Source organism: Miniopterus schreibersii (assembly GCF_964146895.1).
Source record: "Miniopterus schreibersii genome assembly, chromosome: 10".
Classification (NCBI taxonomy): domain Eukaryota; kingdom Metazoa; phylum Chordata; class Mammalia; order Chiroptera; family Miniopteridae; genus Miniopterus; species Miniopterus schreibersii.
The window spans coordinates 51,264,175-51,285,233 of NC_138110.1; the positions used below are offsets into that span (position 1 = coordinate 51,264,175).

The 21,059-nt window shown below is 35.5% G+C and overlaps 1 protein-coding gene across 2 annotated transcripts in view; it reads right to left on the reverse strand.

Moving 5' to 3' along the window:
* The window catches only part of NCOA3 (nuclear receptor coactivator 3), a 98,471-nt gene that overhangs the window by 19,762 nt on the left and 57,650 nt on the right, over window positions 1–21,059 (reverse strand). For both annotated transcript variants that reach the window (XM_081149486.1, XM_081149487.1), the window contains exons 3-8: window positions 6,244–6,348; window positions 5,268–5,440; window positions 4,690–4,790; window positions 2,808–2,982; window positions 1,804–1,992; window positions 1,540–1,641 (exon numbers count right to left, since the gene is read on the reverse strand). In XM_081149486.1, the coding sequence (XP_081005612.1) occupies window positions 1,540–1,641; window positions 1,804–1,992; window positions 2,808–2,982; window positions 4,690–4,790; window positions 5,268–5,440; window positions 6,244–6,329 (826 nt within the window). In that variant the 5' untranslated portion in view covers window positions 6,330–6,348. The remainder of the gene's footprint in view (window positions 1–1,539; window positions 1,642–1,803; window positions 1,993–2,807; window positions 2,983–4,689; window positions 4,791–5,267; window positions 5,441–6,243; window positions 6,349–21,059) is intronic.

Consider the following 21,059-nt stretch of genomic DNA (forward strand, 5'->3'; position numbering starts at 1 on the left):
TGACAAATAAAAATCTTATTAATTGGGGAGGGGGCGGTGATTAGGGAGAAGAGACAAATGCATTCCAGAAAGAGTGAACACTTGCTGCTGTGCCAAGAATTAGAATGGTCTGTCCTCAACCACCTCCCCTGAACTCAGTTCTGAAAGCCACATGGCAAACACAATAGATATTCAGAAAAAAAATGATTAAATGAAACACATTAGGGACAGAGGAGATAAAATCTCTCCAGAGGCCATAAAAAGTATTAGACTGAGTGCAAATCTCCCTGGAAGAGCAGAGAGCAACTGGAAGGTACCAACTATACCTATAGTAAGATGGCTCTCAGGTGTTAACCAGATTAAAGTATTTGGGTTTCCTTGCTTGGTAAGTTCTAACTTTAATAACAGATATGTATTGCTTTATATTAAGGGAAAATACTAATGAGAATTTTTAAAGGTTCTATTTCCTAACCTGGTTAGGTAAAGATGTTTTATTCCATATTTTCAGCAAGATGTAAAGTATTGTTATTTAGGGAGAACATTTAGACTGCCAATGATAACATAATACATAAAAATTATTGTCATAAGGTTTGATTATCTCAAGGTAAGAGAAAACTTTTCAATATAAAGTAATATTCATCAGTGTAAACAGATTGAGAGAATTCATAATATAAATAACTTGTTTGCTTTTTTTGTATCTGTGAGAATTCATCTCAAGCAGCCTCTAGAAAAGTAACTGAGCCTGGCATAAATGGTTGACTGAAAATAGCTATTTTTTACATTAATGTTGTGTGTGTGTGTGTGTGTGTGTGTGTGTATGAATGTATAAAACAGCTATAGTTTTGTTGTATGGTTATTTAAACCTACTCCATTTTATCAAATTACTTGAGGGTCCACATGGTGGATACTAAACAAACAGTTCAGGTCTGACATCAAGTAGATCCAGTTGCAAATTCTCCTCTTATTAGCCATGATCTTGGACAAGTAACACACCTCTCTGTCACTGTGCCTGTTTCCTCATCTCTGAGATGCAGCATGTGATAAACCTGTGGCATCACCATTTAAGTTTACATGATCGTAAGAGTGACCTTAAAAGTAAAAACAGATAATATCACCACTGTTTTTCATTTCATCATTGTGCCTTATCAACTACACACTGGCTTTAATTCTTTACCCCTACGGTCAAAAAAAGACAGTCCAAGATTGAAGTTCATGTTGATGTCAAGAATTACATCAGTAATCCTCATTAAACATGTCTTTGAAAATTTGTTTCTTTATGAAAAATGGGTTTGAAGTTAGAGAAAATAAATATTAATCTTTGATTGGAAATGCTATTTGGAGAGAGAGCCAGGTACCCTCTTGTCAAATACACCCAATTTATATGCCAAGGTTTTTAGTGAATCTCTCTCAGGATTGTGTAAGAAATACAGGAAATAATCACGCAAAGCATTCATTACACTGGGAACAGTCTAACAGTACAGACTGTAGAAATAGTTAACTTTTCTAAAAATTTTCTAAGTGAACGAACAGTAATACAGAGCAATACACAAAGTTTTTTACCTGAAAGATCATGTCTAGTAATAAAGCTCTCAGGGTTTGACGGAAATGCTCTTTCTCCTGTAGTAATGCGGCGTGCCACACAGATCATGCAGGATTGCAAATCTACAATAAAATTCAACCAGGTAAGAAATCTATATAACCATTAAATGTCTGTTCAATAGATGAGTGAGGACATGAAATTCAGTAAGAATTATAACAATGGAAATTATGAAACTACAAGTTTGACTGCTGTTTCATAAACATCACAAACGTGATCACTCTTACCTTCCCCTTCCTCCATCATAGCTCGTGGCTGAGACAGGGCAAAGCACTGCATGGTTTCATATCTCTGGCGCATTTCAGGACTAGTGTTCATGTCTTCCACAATATCATGTGATGTTTTCATCAACATACGGCAGTTAAATGTATGGCTTTTTTGTCTCTGGGTCTCATTTGTCCAAGCTACTCCATTAACTTCGGAAAATAAATTTTAAAAGTTGACAATTCAGTTTATGACCATCATCAAGAACTCAAGCTATATTTTCTCATTACACACATTTTCCATAGTAAGGTCTACATTAACATTTCAAGGTGGCAATACAGTAGAGTTCCCCCTTATCCACAGTTTCAATTACCCATGGTCAACGATGGTCCAAAACTATTAAATGAAAAATTCCAGAAATAAATCATTAATAAGTTTTAAACTGTGTGCCATCCTGCCCCACGCTGCCCGGGACATGAATCATCCCTTTGTCCCACAAATCTCGACGCTATATACTCTACCCACTTCGTAGCTATCTCGGTTATCAGGTCAAGTATCTCAGTAGCAGTCCTTGTGCTCAAGTAACCCTTACTTCACTTAGTAATGGCCCCAAAGCGCAAGAGTAGTGACGCTGGCATATGACATAAAATGCTTCCTTTAAGTGAAAATGGTGTGTATGTATAGGGGGAAAAAACATAGTATATATAAGGTCTTGTACTACCCACGTTTTCAGACATCCACTGGGGGTCCTGGAATATATCCCCTGAGGATAAGGGAAAACTACTGTACATAAAACACTGAAATAATTTCAATTAAAACAGGTATCTCACTGTATATTTTGGTCATATGAAATGTATACCATATTCTAAATTCACCAAGGTCATATTTGAAAATTTTGCTATTAACCACTTGCCTTTCTACACCAATTTAATTACTCGGCTTCCTAAAAGGTATATTCAATTTTCTAAGAAATGGTCAAGAAAACATTTTTTTCACCTTATTTAGAAAATATACATTAAGGGCCTACCTGTAGATTTTGGTAAGTTTTTAAGGAAATCCTTTCTGTCTTCTTCATGCAAGATATTGTAAACACTTGTGTTAACCAGGTCCTCTTGCTTATATTGCAGGTATTGTGTGACATTTTCTGACACAAATACAATGTTTCCATCACGATTCACCACAAACAGGAAACCATCCAATGCCTAAAGTGGGATAATGTTAATATTGGATATTATGGAATGAACTATATCCCTACTAAAATTCACATGTTGAACCCCTAACCCTCAATGAAGACAGGGTTTTCAGGTTAAATGAAGTTATAAGGGTAGGGCTCTAATCCAATATGACTGGTGTCCTTACAAGAGAGAGAAAAACCAGGGATGCACAAAGAGAGAGAAGGCCATGTGAGGACACAATTAGAAGGCAGCCATCTATACAAGTGAAGGAGAGAGATCTCTCTTGAAAGAAACCAAGCCTCCTGACACCCTGATCTTGGACTTCCAGCATCCAAAATTTAAGAAAGAAATTTCTGCTGTTTAATCCACCCAATCTGTGATATTTTATTAGGGCAGCCTTAAACTAAGACACCGGCCTTGGTGCTAAGTAGAATTTGAAAAAAATTGTTGATTTAACCATCACTGCAAACAACTATCAGCCACCATTTCTATCAACATTAGCACCATTACTACAGGGTTGTATAAAAAATAAAAAGACAATTTGAAGAAACAGGAAAAATATGTCAACATAAAATCTGAATTAATGTCTAACCTACTTTTTGAAGAATCACATCTTCAAAGCTTTTAAAAATGAAAAAAATCAACCTCAGCGCTTCCCATTTGTCCATCTAATACCAAGTCAGGCTACAGGAACTATACCACTGCACAAGAATTTACAAAGAGAAATGAGCTAAAAAAGAGAGGAGCAAACTAGATGAAACATAAAAGTTGACAAGTGAACTTTATGAAGGGCTTCAGGCCCTGACTTCAAATAAGAGAAACATTATGTAAGTGGTCTAAGTTAATCATATCTATTTAAGACAACTACTCAGAAAATGATGCACATTAAGTCTTAAAAATTCCTGCCAGAGAAGAGGGAAGGTTTAGGAGACTGGGTGAAAAAGGTGAAGGAATTGAGAAGTACAGATTGGTAGTTACAAAATAGTCATAGGGATATAGTACATCATAGGAAATATAGTCAATATCGTAACAACTGTATACGGTGCCAGGTGGGTAGTAGAAATATTAGTGGGAACACTTTGTAAAGTATATTGTCTAATCACGATGCTGAACACCTGAAACTAATACAAAATAATGCTGAATGTAAACTGTAACTGAAATTTTTAAAAAAGGGGAAAAAAATTTTTTAAACTTCCTCAAGAATATAAAATTGTAGTATGCCATATGATCAATCATGCAAAAATGCACAAAAACGTCTGAGCTAAAATATGCCCAAATATCAGCTTTGAAATTCTGGGTTACCTTTCCTCTCTTGCTCCTTTGTGTGTTTTTTTTGTTTTGTTTTTTATATGTCTTTATTCATTTCAGAGAGAGGAAGAGAGAGGGAGATAGAGATAGAAACATCAATGATGAGGGAGTCATTGATCGGCTGCCTCCTGCACAACCCCTACTGGGGATCAAGACTGAAACTCACGCATGTGCCCTGTTCAGGAATCGAACTGCGATCTCCTACCTAAGTCGATGCTCAACCACTGAGCCACACCTGGCCGGGCTCCTCTGTATATTTTTGTTTGCTTTCTCAGTTTGCAACTGCATTTTACGATCATATTCAAAATACTGAATTCTGTCTCATAAAAAGAAACCTGTCTTTTTGTTCTCATTACCTAACCAAAATTTCAACAATTTTTTTAAAAATCAACACACCTTACTGGATAGCTAAAACCATATACTTACCTGAAGTAAAAGTGGTCCTAAGGAGTCTTTATCAATAACCCCCTGTCCTGTAGAAGATACATCAGCTTTCTGAACATCATCATCATTGGAAATAGCTTTTCCTAAAAAGACAGACAGCAGTACTACAAAGAGCACATATACCAGTGACAGATTAAATCCAATTTCAAATTAGTCCCCAGGACAGGCACAAAGAGAAACACACACACACGTGCATATGCACATACACAATATTTTCTGATGAGAAAATGCTAAAAATTTTTACATGTTAAAATTAAACTTCAGAGTTACCCAGGAGGGAAGAAGATAAAGACACCCTAAATTTCCTTCATTACTAAACATACTACTATCCCATGGCTTCCTGAAAAAGAGCTAACATTTGACAAGGAGAACAACACTGGCCTTCCAATTCTCTGCTAACAGTTTCCTAAAGCATAAAACTGGTGAACTCATTTGTCCATTCCCACAGAGGCTAGCCTCAATTAGTAGGAGCCCCCACCTAAGCAACAAGGTAGAAAAAAGAAATGTAAACAGTTAAGTTCCTTCTAAAAGACTTGAGTGTTTTTCTTACTTTGTATTACCTTGCTCTTTTATTTGACGTATCTGTCTTACTGTTTCCTTCAAAATTGCACATTTATCTGGTTTGACATTGAAATTGTCAATATCACTAAGATTAGCAGATATCAGTTCAGCCAATTCTTCAATATATTTACTCTCCTGCTCCCGTCTCCACTTTTCACCACTGCAGGTAAGACTAAAAGGGGGAGAGGGGGGAGGAAACATGAATATACCTATCACAAAAGAATCGTGAGCAGAATCAGTCCCTACACAACACCATTATCTTCATATGTAAAAAAAATCTCAATTCAGCCAATAGAAACTATCAAAACATTGTCTTAGAGAGGTAGTGCAATATAGCAGAAATTCATGCAAACCTAAATTCAAGTCCACCTTTTTGTTAGCCCCGTAGCCTTGGGAAGAGTTAACCTCAGTTTCATCAATCTGGAAATTAGGGATAAGTATTAATGATGAGGTTTTATAAATTGTAAATTGCCTTTGTTTTGCAACTATCACGTTAAAATTCAAATGATACTGACCTTGGAAAATACTTAAAAGGCTACAGAGTATTTTATTTCTACTTTTTAAACTTCTAACTGCACTCAGGAAACGAATGATGAAGCCTCACAAATAACAAAATATCAACTAATAACGTTCCTAAAAGATATTTAAAATTCTTATAATAATCTTGTTTATCTGTTCCTAACTCCTACCTCTTCCGTTGAGAAATGCTTCTTACAGTATCACACTGTTAGTATAATATTCTCACTTCTATCTGAATCAACAATAAAGCTTCTATTACATCATAAAGATGTCCATCTCATCGCCATACTACTCTACTTACTATAAAGTAAAATAATAGTATTTAAGCAAAGACAAAAACCAAAAATATCTAACCAGAGAATGTAAATAACAGAAAATTAAAATGTTATCTTTAAACCAAAAAATAAGGGTAAGGGGAAGAGACCTTGATGTAGCATCAGAAAATAAACTGCCTACCCTTGTCCCGGGGTATCACATGGCAATTTGCGTTTTCGTGAATCAGGGACCAGTGGATCCAAGGAGTTTTCTCCTAATCCGCTCATCGTGAATATACATCAGCAACTAAGAAAGAATCATAAGATAAAAACATTATAAAATATCCATGACTCTATAAAGGTATTATGAATATGCTTGAATGACTGCACATCACATAATTCAGAACTACTTTCCCTAACTGGTTAGATAATTCTCAATATTTTTTTTTTTTTTTAAGATTTTTTAAATTGATTTTGAGAGAGAGAGAAAGGGAGGAGAGAGAGAGAAAGGGAGGAGAGAGAGAGAGAAACATCGATGTGAGAGTGCAACATCGATTAGCTGCCTCCAGCACACCCCCTATGAAGGATTGAGCCCACAACCCAGGCATGTGCCCTGACTGGAAATCAAACTGACAACATTTTGGTGCACCGGATGACGCCCAACCAACTGAGCCACCCTGGCCAGGGCTCCATATTCTTTGTAGTAAATGAGTATACTCATATTCCAGTTTGATTGCCCATAATGTCCAACCCCAACACAGAAATATTTCTCAAGTGCTACCAAAAATGTGTACACTGAATACCTCACAAAGAATTAGGGATCTTCTTCATATTTAATAACAAGACAAAGAAACCGTCAATTCTTCAATTGGTAAAATCCTAAATTTTATTTATATCCAAGTAAGCACAAGTAAGAGCTTATCTTATCATTTGGTAAGAAATCCCAATGATAAAAGTCTAAATTATATCAGGTTATTTTCAAGGTAGCACATTTTTTTTCTTTAGATCATTTCATTAATATTTATCATCCAATGTGTTTTACTCCTGTTACTTCAAAATAAACCTACATTGTGTAAATAACATGTAAACTCCACTACATTCTGCTTAGATGTACAACAATAAAACTCCAGGGGGAAGGGGAGAGAGATTTTGACAAGATCCACAAGGCAACAATTATTTTAATATTAACTGATGGAAATATAATATGCTTTGATTAAAGCTCCACTAATAAAGAAAATAAATGTCGGTTATTTCTTGTTGAAAAAAGAAACATCTTAACACTGGGGAGCTCATAATTTTAAAACATCTACTAAACCTTCACTTACTAAGAATTTTATTTGCCCTATAATCTTGTTTAGGAAAGCAATCATTGTTCTAAAGAATTCCAAGTCAACCAAACATTCCAAACTACTTTTTCTTAACATGTTAAAACGCATCTTGCATTCCATCTACATTCTGAAACATACATTAAGGGATACAAATTTCCACTAGGTGGCACTATACTACCAAGAAGGAAGATTAAATAAAATGTAAAATTCCACATAAGATGCTGCTCAAACTTAAAATATGTAGCTTTTCAAAAATCAAAATCACCTCATCATTAATCAGGAGTTCTAAATATTAATAAAATTCATTCTAACTATAATTTTGGTAGTAAAACATACAGGCTGAAAAGCTGAGATGTTTTAAAGTCTTGGTGGTGGTGTTTTTTCCCTTACAGCGTAAGTTAAAATAAAGGAGCGAAAAAGAATTTTTAAAATAATTTTGATTACTAGTGGCTTAATGTTATGATATTAAAGCATACTCAGAATCCAATCCAATCACAGAAGCCTTTTCAAGCCCCTGATGCTGCAGTACAGAAAATGACCACAGTGGACTTTTCACTGGATCAGAATCCAAAGGCCCAAAGTGTATTCAATATGAAGTCAACCATGTAGATTATTTTTTACAATTACTTTTCTTGTATGAAATGTTTCTACTAAAGAGTTAATATATGCTATACTACTTAAATATATGAATATGACAATACGCACTTTAAGCTTACAATCATCCCTCAGTATCCATGGGAGATTGATTCCAGGATCCCCTTGGATGCCAAAATCATTCAAGTCCCTTATATAAAATGGCACAGAACAATGCATAGAGCCAGTCCACAACCACAGATTCCCAACCACAGATAAAAAAATACTGTTGGGTGCAAAACCCACAGGTACAGAGGGGTGACTATACAGTTAATAAGCAAGATATTCTACACAGTTACTTGAAGTAGCAAATAGTAACAATTTACAACAGCTTTCAATGCTATCAAAATCTAACTTTACCTATGTCTATATTATTTGAAAAAAGTCAGATGTGTATCCATGATAAATCAGATTTAAAATGAGTAAGAATCTTACAGCAAATAACATAATTTCTAATATAACTACTGTAGGCCTTTCTATACATTATAATCAAGCTATCGTACATTTTTAAGCTTAGACATGAACAGAATAAAACAAACTGCTAGAAAACGAACATCCTTAAACTTCAATTCAGGCTAAAAAGCAGTAAAGAATTATACTTGTCATGTCAGCTCAAAAGCCATGAAAATGTTATATATGGCTTAGCAACATTAACTACCTTTCCTTTTGGTTATCTGAGGTTAAGACAGGAGGGAAAATCTTGATTGTGTCCAACAAACTAGCCAGAGGGACAAGGGTACAGGAAGCACTAACTCCCTGTCCAACAGGAAAAGATATTAACCAACAAAGCCAATGTCATTAAGCAAGCAAAAAGTTATTTGGTGGAGACTATGAAAAGCCATGTCATGCCAAAATGGGGAGGAGATAGGTCACCCCCTAAGTCTCAATTGGCATAAAGACCAACGAAAATATTTTACTTTTTCTAAATTAATAAGGAAAAGGGAATGGGATGACTTTTTTGGCTCCAGTGCTGGGCACAGCACATATTCTATGTAATTTCTCACAGAGACTCTCCAAGGTATGTATTATCATTCCCATTTTATAGATAAGGGAACAGCTACATAACTTTTCACTAGATCACACACAGATACTGGATGGCAGAGCTGAAACTGCAATAGCTCCAAACTTCATAATCAACAAAATATGTATCAAATGTTTATTGGACATTTTATCTCACCCCCTACCACCACCACCACCACCAAAAAATAAACCATTTGTACTGTTGAATCACACTATCTCAAACCAGTCAGCCAAAAAATTTCTCAGCTCATCAGTAAGAACACTGAGAAGTTATTACATCCAGGGTAAGGGGCATGCAGTATTAGGGACAGAAACAAGGAACTGCTCAAGCTCAACAGGTAGTAAATGCTGTAACTCCCCTCAAGCCCCTAATAACTAATCATTACTCTACAAGTCACAAAATAAATTGCCCTCTGACATGGTCTAATATTAACCATGACCCTTATTTCCACTTGAGACAAATAGCCAGTGGCTCACACAGCAAGAAAAAAACTTGAGATCAGAAAATCACAAACTATACCCTAAAATAGTCTAAGTATTTTTATTCTTGGATTTTATAAGATTAAATGCTGGGGCCAAGAACTTTCTGACTATCCCAGTAATTTCGTTTATTGGTCAGGCTTGTTTGCCTGAGTTATGCAAGGTATGATTAATATGCTAATTTAGGGAATGTTTCTGGGTGTCTCCTGAGAATCACAGTAACTTAAGGAAATTTTTCAAACAACAGTAGACTTGATTTCTGAAAACTGCTTGAAACACTGTGTAAAAGCAGGTATTGCTCAAGTCTATTAGAACAAAAAATTGCTCTTGGAAAAAATTTATGAGACATTTGTATATAAAGGCACTACCCAAAACTCAAGTTACAAATTGACACACTTACTTAAGACGCTTTAGTATATAGTCGTCACTAGTTCATCTAAAGGCTTAATCCTACAAGATTATATTTTCTAAAATATCAAAGGTTTTATTTCAATCTGTTGTGCAGCTCCAAGAGGACCAGTACCATGGAGGAAAGAACTGAACAAAATATAGCCTGTGTGTTTTTAGGGGACAGGGAGAAGCAGGGGAAGAGACAAGTCCACAAACATAGAACCACTATGAAATCTTCCCTTCCAGCGAATATCTCCTGCCTTTATGTTTGTTTTAATTCCACCCTGGTAAAGAGAATAAGAGCTGAAAAGAGACAAGGAGGAAGCAAAAGAGGGGGAAAGTTCCCAATAAAAACTAACTGGCAATATCCTTTTGTTCTGCTGCTGACAACCTATTATGTTTAGTAGGATAAAGTATAAACTACCTAATGCAATCCATTTTTCAATTTAATCCCATTTCAGCTCAAACACTTACATACCCAGAACCATTTTAGGTCCAGGAAATAGAAATGAATGATACCACATACTGCTAGAACTCAGGCTAGCAGAAGAGGAAAACATATAAACAATTATAAAATAACTTTATGAGTGTTCAAATGAATGTACTATAATAAAGTGCATGGAAACACATAGGACAGGAAACCTACCAGCCTACAAATTTTTGAAAAAGGGTACCAATGACGTCTACAATAAATGACCTTGGTGCAGACATACGCCAGAAAACGCTATAATCTCAGGTCCTGGTCATTCTTTTCCTCTATCTTTATTTTAGAATGCCAGCAAATATGGAAAGGAGCTACCATAGAGCAACAAAATAAAACATCCTATTTTTAATATATAAGTTGAGATGAAAAGCATCCGAATGTAAATGAACCACCATTTTATCCACAAGGTTTCATTCCCTCTTTCCTCTTTCTATGTTTGCCTTTTCATTCTCAATCAACAGCCCGAACCCAAAGGCCCTTCACATTTATGCTCCAGTTTAAACCTGAAGTCGAACTCAAACACAATCTCCCCAGAGGCTCTAGTACCAGAACTGGGCATACCAATTAGCCAGGACAGGTGCTAGTTGCAACTGGAAGCTTGTTGCCAAGAGACTTTTCAACCTCTATATAAGCAAGAGTTGAAGTTCACAAATACACTTTGTGCAGAGGGAGTTAAGCAAGCCAATTCCATCTAAATCATATTACCCTCTCCTGACACCATACTAATTAGCTGGGTAATCCTGTAGTTGTTTTAAAGGTTACGCAGACTCCTACAATTTAATGCACTGAATTTATTCATAAATAAGAGCAGACCTAAACTTAGCTTCATAAACCTGATTTCAGCTTCATTCTAAACAACAAACCATCAGTCATACTTCATCACCACCACTATCAGCAGCCACCCAAATGACCTGTGCTAAGAGGTTTTTGACAAAGCATGATCACTGAAATATTTCCTATTTTGTTTTTAACCTTAAGTCATTAATTTCTTTTTAAATCTCCCCTTCACCCCTCTTCCATCTAGAATACTCTAAGATCAAGCTCATCACCTCTAGTGAAAGCTTTCCCAACTCTCCCAATTAGAAGTTTTCCCTTTTTTATCCTAATCACTTTTCATACTTTTTTTTACACCATTCTTTCCACTTTCCTCATATAAACTCTAAACCATTATAAAAACTTGTATGAGACTTTTTTACAAACTCCTCTTTTTTACTACTACCACCATTCCCCCTGATCCTTTTTCCAACTCCCATTCTCCTCCTTCCCATCCTATAAGCTGTACTTTTGACCAATTCTACAATCTTCCTAAAATACACTGAAGATTCATTGGGGGAAGGGGAGTAAATACTTTACAGGACATTTTTGCTTTTTCCTGACATGTAATTTTCACTTGGGTATCCCCATTCCAAAAAGTATAGTAGCTTCAATCTGACTACTGAAATAAACTCAAGAGTTTGAACCCTTCAACTGATGTGCTATGTGTGATACAATAAAAAAGGCAACAGAGATTTGTTGGAATCAAACTTGAGGGCTTAATCTCAATTTCACTAAAATGTAAACTTTTGTCCTATCACCTGTAAACACTGGGGATCATCACACCCCACGTATTCATATGTCTACTGCAAGGATGAAAAGCAATACAGAGCAAGCACAGGGAATAATAGGATCCTTCAGAAGCACAAAATACCAAGAACAAAGATGTACGCTCAGCAACACTAATTTTGCTCTCATTTGAAGAACAAATAGCTACAAATATCCCATATGGCAACAAATTCAAAAGACCCAGACAAATAAATTAGCCAGGACTATGCAGGCTAACCTCAACATACAGAGAGCTGACTGGAATTCAAAACAATTTCCCACTGAAATAGTGTGGTGAGCTGTAGCCAGTAGCTAACATAATGCCATGAAAATAGAATAAAACCACTGTCACAGATATCTGTATTAAGATAAACAGATAATCTTCTTTTAGAAGATTCTGAAGAGGACATCCAAGCACCTTCAAAGGTACTAAGTTAAGTACACAGTGGTTCTTTTTTATGACCTTTTTACATCTAGATCTGTAGTTTAATTTTTCTTTGACAGATATAAATATCTCTATATCAAAAGAGCTGTTTATACCTAAGGTTGCCCCTTGACACATAATGAAAATATAAACAGCAGAGAACGGAGAGGAAGGAGAGAAAAACAAAGTTTTTAGCCCCCTGAGGTAAGTGGTAAAGCGCTAGATTAAGATAAGTGGTGAGGAGGAGTTAGGGGGTATGTGTGCACAGAGCAAAAATAAAATCTGATACAAATGTAAGCAATACAGATGTAAAGGAGAGATGACCACAACATGTGACCCATTCTCTCCTAATCCATTCTTTCTATGTGCCTCAGAGGAGGAAGATATTAGAAGAAATGTTAAAACTTAAGAGCGATCAACATTAGCCACCTGGTAACCAAATAGCAGAGAGCAGCAGAACTGTGAAAGAAAGCAGCACTAAGCAAGCAATGAATCACACAGGGAATGGTAACCATGGGTTAACTGCAAAACAGCTATTCCTATACCGGAGGACCTACAGAGTAAAAAAATTTAACAGTACCAAGATACTATCCCCTACAGTATTGAAATTAGCCCTGTCCACCAATATAAAAAACATAAAGAAACTACAGGTTTACGTGTGACACTAACATCACAAAAATTAACGTGGAAACGTAAAGCTGATAAAGCACGTTGAATTAATTTTTCAAAGAAAAGGTACTGAGAGTGGAAGAGAGAGTGTAAGATGTATCAAAGTAAAAACACACCTTAGCTAGAGTCCCTTCTCTAAAAGCAAAGGGGTTAGAGCAGATGGTCTCGAACTCTAGCAACACAGCCCGGCAAGTCTGACTCATAAGACTTCCTGAATGGGTCATCATTATTACTGCAGGTTAGTCTGTGGCTCAGTCCTTGCTGTTTCCACTGTGGGGTTTTTTTTCCTTTTTCTTTTTCTGAACTCACAGCTTGTTACTTTTCAGTGACTCTAATTCCACTCCTAGCCTAAATAACTTTAAATTAAAAAGAATCCTTTTTTAAAATAATGTTTCCATATCCCTAGAAGTTACATGCCTGGAAACAGCATTTCTCTCTTCAAATAAATCTCCAAAAGTCATTATCAATTTCAGGATGACAATAATAGTAGAACATATATATCAAAGTCCAAAAAGAAAATTTAAAAGCACTCATAATATCACTTACCTGTTGGAGGGTGGGGTAGCACTGGTAGAAATGTTAAAAAGGATCAAAGTCTAAATTGAACAAAAACCTCAACTGCCTCCCTATTCCCTTTCAAAATATAGCTATTATACCATGTGGAGCTAAAAAATCTATGCCTCTAGGTCACAATTGTTTCAGGGAAGAAATTTTCAACAAGCAAGAATATAAAATACTGAGGAATAGGATAAAAAGAGCATCACTCAAATAATTTAAAATAAAACATAGCATGAGGTTTTTCTGTTGCTCTTCAAAGGTCAGTTTCATGATTTGTGACTTTAAAGGGCTTCTTTCTGTACTTCATAAAACCTGCCTATGTGTGTCTAGGAAATGAAACCGGGGGCACCTCATTATTGCTAGAGAATACCTGAGGCAAATTTTTAATTATGAACTCTTGTAAAATCATTCATACAACTAAACTGGTTAAAATCAAAATCCACTTCAGCAGCGTCTTAAGAGTGGTCACTCATTTCTAGGAATGTAATGTACAATATGATGACCGTAGTTAACACTTCTGTATGATACATAGGAAAGCTATTAAGAGAGTAAATCCTAAGAGTTCTCATCACAAGGAAAAAAATGTTTTCCTTTTCTTCTTTTCCTTTTTATTATATCTATATGAGGTGATGGATGTTAACTGAATCTATTGTGGTAATCATTTAATAATATATGTAAATCAAACCATCATGCTGTATGCCTTAAACTTATACAGTAACATGTCAATTATTTCTCAATAAAACTGGAAAAAAAGTTTGTTTTTTAAAAGGAGTGGTCACTATTCAACATACTAAGTGTTGTCCACATAGACAAAAGAGATCAAATTCCCTATGTCATGTGCTTGGGATGAACTGCCGATCAAAACAGACAAGGTTTTTTGCCTTCAATTAGCTGAAGATGATCCAGTGTCAGGATCAATAATCTACTACAGCGATTTTTAATCTTTTTCATCTCATGCACACAAACTGATTACTAAAATTCTGCAGTGCACCAAAAAATACATTTTTTGCCAATCTGACAAAAAAAATAGGTATAATTTTGATTGATTTACAAAAAAAGAAAAAAATCATAGTAATTATCTACCCTTTTTGCTCCAAAGCGACTTTTTAAAAAATCAGGTGCCTTTATTTGTACATAAGGATGTCTGGTACCAAGAATTAACCAATCAGACGCAACCTCATTATGCGACAAGATCAATATTATGCAACTCTATTATATGAGCTATACATTTATGGTTCAAGACAGGGCATTCACCAGACAACCATTGTTGTGTTGGCTGTTGTCATTTTTTTATTTGACAATCTAAGGAAAAAGAGGTCAGTTCCCCTAACTAGTCAGGTATTGCATGTTTTAAAAATTCTTGGAGCACACTGGTTGAAAACCACTGATCTATTAGGTGTAGAATCACAAAATGTTTTGTGTGCTATAAAAGGTCTCCACTGAAAATTAATGCCTAATCTATAATTCAAAAGCAGGAACAACCGAGTACCGACAGAGTACACAATGTTATACAGTACAGTTGTTCAAAGTCCTTACCTTCTGCAGTCAATTTGGTTCTTACTACTAAGAGAGAGACATTCAGGTTAAGGACAACTACATGTCCTTGAAACTGGCCAAGCTTTACTGGTTTGCTCAGACCTCCCTCGTGTTTAAACAGGATAGAACAGAGACAGCTGTATAGCAGGACCTGGATGTGCTACAGGCAACAAATACATACAGCAAGGTGGAAGGTTTACATCAAATGTTTCCAGAGTTCCAACCAAATTTACTAGTTCAGTGCTTCTCAACTTTTTTGATATCAGGATTCCTTTACCTCTTAAAAATTGAGACCCCCAAAAAGCTTTTGTTATTTGGGTTATATCTATCAATATTTACCGTATTATACATTAAAACTTAGAAACATGTGAAATATTAACTCATTTTACAATAAGCCCATTATATGTTACCATAAACAATTTTATGAAAAATAACTTTTTTGAAGTAAAACAATTCAGAGAAAAGATGGCACTGCTTTACATTTTTATAACTCTTATGTGTGACTTAGGGATAGCTGGATTCTCTTATCTATTCCTCCACTCAACCTGTTGCAATATATTATTTTGGTTAAACCATAAGAAGGAAATCCAGCCTCGCCCAGCCGGGTGTGGCTCAGCGGTTGAGCGTCGACTTAGGATCCAGCAGATCGCGGTTCGATTCCCGGTCAGGGCACATGCCCAGGTTGTGGGCTCGATCCCCAGTCGGGGGCATGCAGGAGGCAGCCGATCCATGACGACTCTCTCGTCATTGATGTTTCTTTCTCTCTCTCCCTCTCCTTCCTCTCTCTGAAATCAATAAAGACATATTAAAAAAAAAAACAACACAAGGAAATCCAGCCTCAAAGAGACACATACTTGTAAAAGGAATGACTATTTCAATAACCTTTTACAAATAATTAGAGATAATTTTCCTTGATATTATGCTAAAACTTGACAAGTGGTACTTTGCTTTTTAAATGTTATTTATTTACTTATTAACTTTAGAAATAGAGAGAAAGCAAGAGAAAGAGACAAACAGCTTATTGTTCTATTTTTATGCATTCATTGGTTGTTTCTTGTATATGCCCTGACTGGGGATCGATCCTGAAACCTTGGTGTATCGAGTTGATGCTCTTACCAACTGAGCTACCAGGCCAGGACTGAAAAGTGGTACTTTCTTCAAGGTTAGTTGCAAACTGAAATCTGAAACCATATCAATGAACTTTCATGCTGTTACATTAAAATATAATGACCTCCCTTGCACTCTGAACAAATCTTTTACCCATGCATGATTTTGTAACATCAAACACTGTCATCTGGATAATAGGGTTTACTGATTAAGCAGATTTTCAAATACTGATATTTTCATTATATAATATCAAAATTAATATCACCACCCATCTCATCCTAAAAGTTTTCTGAGTGCTGAGAAGATGTCACACTCACTGGGGCAGATTCAAATTTACCAACAATTTTTACTTAAAAACTCAAATTTTATCACTGTCAACAAATACTGCCATATGTTTTCCTTGAAGTGATAGGTTCACCTTGCTCAATTCTAAGAAACTGTCAGCAAAATCCAAGTTTCAATAACCATAGTTTTTCAGTTATTCTTTCAAGTAAAAATGGTATTCCATAAAGAAAGTGGCCAGTTCAGTACACAGGCCAATTGCCCAAGTGCTTTTCCCCCAAGACAACCATCATTCTTTGGCAGGCAGAAGTGCCTTCTGCATGTTTTCCATTCTCACTAGATAGAATATTAAAAATATACTCAAAAGGCAAGGTTTGCCTTGGCCAGTTTGGCTCAGTGGTTATAGCGTGGGGTCCAAGGACTGAAGGGTCTAGGGTTCAATTCTGGTCAAGGATACATACCTCTGTTGCAGGGTCCATCCCCAGCCCCAGGGGCCCATGCAGGAGGCAACCAATCGATGTCTCTCTCTCACACTGATGTTTCTCTCTCTCCTCTCCCCCCTTCCACTCTCTCTGAAATGCAATGGAAAATACATCCTCAGGTGAGGATTTAAAAAAAATTTTTTTTTAAATGCAAGATTTAATGAAATAAGCAATTTTGCTGCTTTATCAAGGACAATCCTCAGTGGGAAATGGGTGGGTTTTTCTTTAACCATGGGTGCATGGCAGTGAAGAACACAATGACTACTAGTACAGTCTGGTGGTGCCACTGCCTTGAGCCATGCCTAAGGTGCCAGCAGCTTTATGCACCATCAGTGCAAACATCAACAGGATGAAAATGGCAAATAACATATACTATAAAAACAGTTTTAACTGTGTAGACCCCACAAAAGGTTCTCAGGGACTCCCAAGGGTACATCAACCACACTTTGAGAATCAGAGGACTAGATTAAGGTTGGAATTCAGGGTTTGAAATTGCTATGGTTTCTCCAAGATTCTCTACATCCATTTAATAAATATTTTACTATCTACTATCTGCAGACCTATACAGCTGTTCATCAACTCCCAGTGGAGTTATATCCCAATAAACCCATCATAAACTGAAATAATCCCATTAAAAGTTGAAAAATATCTTGAGTCAAAAATGCATTTAATATACCTAACCTACCAAGCATCATAGCTTAGCCTAGCCTACCTTAAAGATGCTCAGAATACCTACATTAATTAGCCTACAGGTAGACAAAATCATCTAACAAAACATTGTGGAGTATCAGTTGTGTACCCTCATGATGGAGTGGCTCACTGGGAACTGAGGCTCACTGCTGCTGTATAGCATCACAAGAGAGTATCATATGAAAATTCAAAATTCAAAGTATATCTCTACTAAATGTATATTGCTTTTGCATCATCAAAAATCTTAAGTCAAACCATTATAAGTGGGGGACCATCTGTATAAATATGCCATGCTGTGAGATTAAAAGAACAAAGGAATTCCTGATAAAATTACATAGTGGATTATTGCTTTCAACCAAACACATTCTTCCCCTTTGCACCATACACAATAATGACCAAAAAAAAATTATTAATTTAGAAAGACACAGCTCTGCTCTAAAGTAACAAATGTGTCTTTGGACCAAAACTAAGCAGAGCACTGAACTGATGACTCCATGGAACCACGGAGCTCCAGGACCAGAAATTAGCATAGGCAATCAGGAAGTCAAATCGCACACAAGATAACAGGACCAAAAGCAAGGCTCACAAGTAGAAACTGAACAAAAAGTTCCTGAAAGGAAGGTGGAAAAAAAGGCAATTATTAATAGCTAGTTACTGATTATATCAAACTGTCACCTCCAGTTGAAAAAAGGGCAATACATACAAAACGTGGGTCATGCACATCTCTGATATTGCAATTAACACTTCAGCATGGAATCCTGAACCTAGACTGAAGGTATGGCAGAAATTGGTAAAGTCAACAAAAATAGAACTAGGGGTGCCAGGGGCAGGGAGAGTGGCATACATGGAGGGCACCGAAAGAAAAATACATTTGCCACTCAAGAGGCAAATTATAAACTAAAATTCCCAAGTGTACTTGAAAACAGAACTGAGAAGGATGGTCAAGAAATTCATCAATATCTGAAGATAAACTCACCACCCAATAAAATGAAACTAAAAATAAGTTTAAAATAAATGTTTACAATTTTCAATGAGATAAAGAACTGACAAATATGAAAAACACACACAAAATAAGTGGTTGTGAAAAGAATGAATTATAAACCTTCAGATATTACAAAGTATAAAAAAAAAGATAGTATGCCCATTATCTGAGCATCAAATATCTGCACTCTGGGTAGATTTGGTTAGCATGGAATACTTAAACCCATATCTGGAACCAAAACTCAATAGATAGTATTAATTCCTAAACTATATACAAAGCGCACACACACACACACACACGAGTGAACTGAACAAGAAAACTGATGAATCCAACCAGAATGCAGCACAGTGAAGTAAAGAAGGGGAAAGGCTTCAAAGTTATATAAAACCCTAGCATTTTATTAACAAATTTAAATCTCTGAACTTCAGTTTCCTATTCTCTAAAATGGATATGCCATCACCTTTACAAAGTTGCTTAAAGAACTAAAAACTATATGCTCAAAAAAAAAAAAGAGGCAAAGGGTAGGCTTGAAAAAACAGCTTCCTCAAGAATCAAGGTTATTTAAAAAAAAAGAAAAAAAGAAATCTGCCTCTGTAATTATAAAGTAACTATATCTACTGTCCAGATAAACTCAGGAAACAATGTAGTATTTTTGTTTTCTAACTCCTATGTTAGCTGGGTAACTTAAGCAAATTACCTAAACCTTGGTACCTAAGAAGGGACTAAAGAGATGTCTTTTGGGGAAATACTACATTCTCAAAAATGCTAAGAGCTACAAATAAAGTTTTGGTAGTGCTCTTAAAGTGTTCTTATGTAAACACTTCAACTATTTTCTTTAAACCTCTCTGATACTGTATACTTCTCTGTCAACAGAATTTATCAGAATAGTACCTCTTATTAGAAAGGGCACTTGGATCACAAGTGATTAATAACAATTTATTCTTTGAAAATTCATGTTAAAACACATAATTACCTGCTCTGCAATTTTTTAAAATATAAAGACATTGGCAATTTAACTAACCTAAATTTAAAATTCCTTTCACTATTCATCATTCTTAGTAAAATGGCTTCCTTTTCAACTGCCCCCGAAAAATGGAAAGGAATAAAACTCAGGCTTCTTATATTTCAAATGGAATTGGGAGAGAGGTAAAGTAATGAAACAGTCACAATTTACATGGTACCTTCACACCATAAAACAGGCTTATCAAAAGCCCAAGTAAAAATTCTCATACACACACAAAATTAACTTACTTCCCAGGGCCTTATACTACTAAATCATGTCTAAAAATGAAAAGACAGGAAGATTACAGCTGTACATGGCCAATTTATCTTCTGAAGTCAAAGCATGTCTCCTGTTACCTCGCAGCAAGTCAATGTGATCTGCATATCAATATATGGAAGGGTTGCAGCATCTGAAACCCATACAAACCGTTAAAAGGTGTTATTTTAATTAACAAGTTTGTCAACACATGAAGAACTTTGCAGTTTAATTCTAGAATTCTTGCTAAATTATCACAATCTAATTTTAAATAAAATTTTTAAAAGCGAAGAACCTAGACTCAAAGTCATACAATTCCAGTTCTCTTTATGTCACCCTCCAGTAAATAACTAGCTCTATAAAAATCCTTTTAAACAGAAAAGCAATATACTAGTAGTTGATTTAGAAAAAAATAATTTCTATAAATCAATTTTCTATATTAGGCTCAAATTTTATAGTAGGGGAATGAAAGAAATGCCAAATCACACACTGTGTACTAGGAGTGCTACCTGGAATACATTAGGCACATTTTTACTTGTTATAATTTAAAAACTAGAAAAGATAAAATTCTACAGAAATGAATTAAATATCCTAAACTAATCTTTGTGTACTCAGAAAGTATATTCACATCGTATGTTTGTGTACTCACATAGTATGAGTTTAATCTATGAAGCTCATTGAAGATCAATACTTAGTTTCATTAATACATGATGGAAAATATATTTAAATCTTAGGAACATATGTTGACCACGTGTGCACGCATGCAAAGCTTTCAAAGTTACTTTAAAATGTGAAAATGAGTAAGGCCCCTGTTATCCTTGATAAATGTCAGCTGCCATGCACTCATGCCCAATACATACTATTTTGCACAAAGCAGAGTCCCAGAAAAGGCAATTTTGAATCCACTAGCAGCATGTAATGGTTATACATAACAAATCCTATTCAAGGTCAGAAGTTTAGAGGTTTTCAATATCGGCTTCATGATAATGCAGGCTTTATATGTTAAATATTATACAGATTCAAAAACATATTCTTGGTAGAACAGTTTTTGGAAACAAAGAATCATAAGAAATTTAATTAATTAAGAGTTTGGCACATGAGAGACAGGGCCATT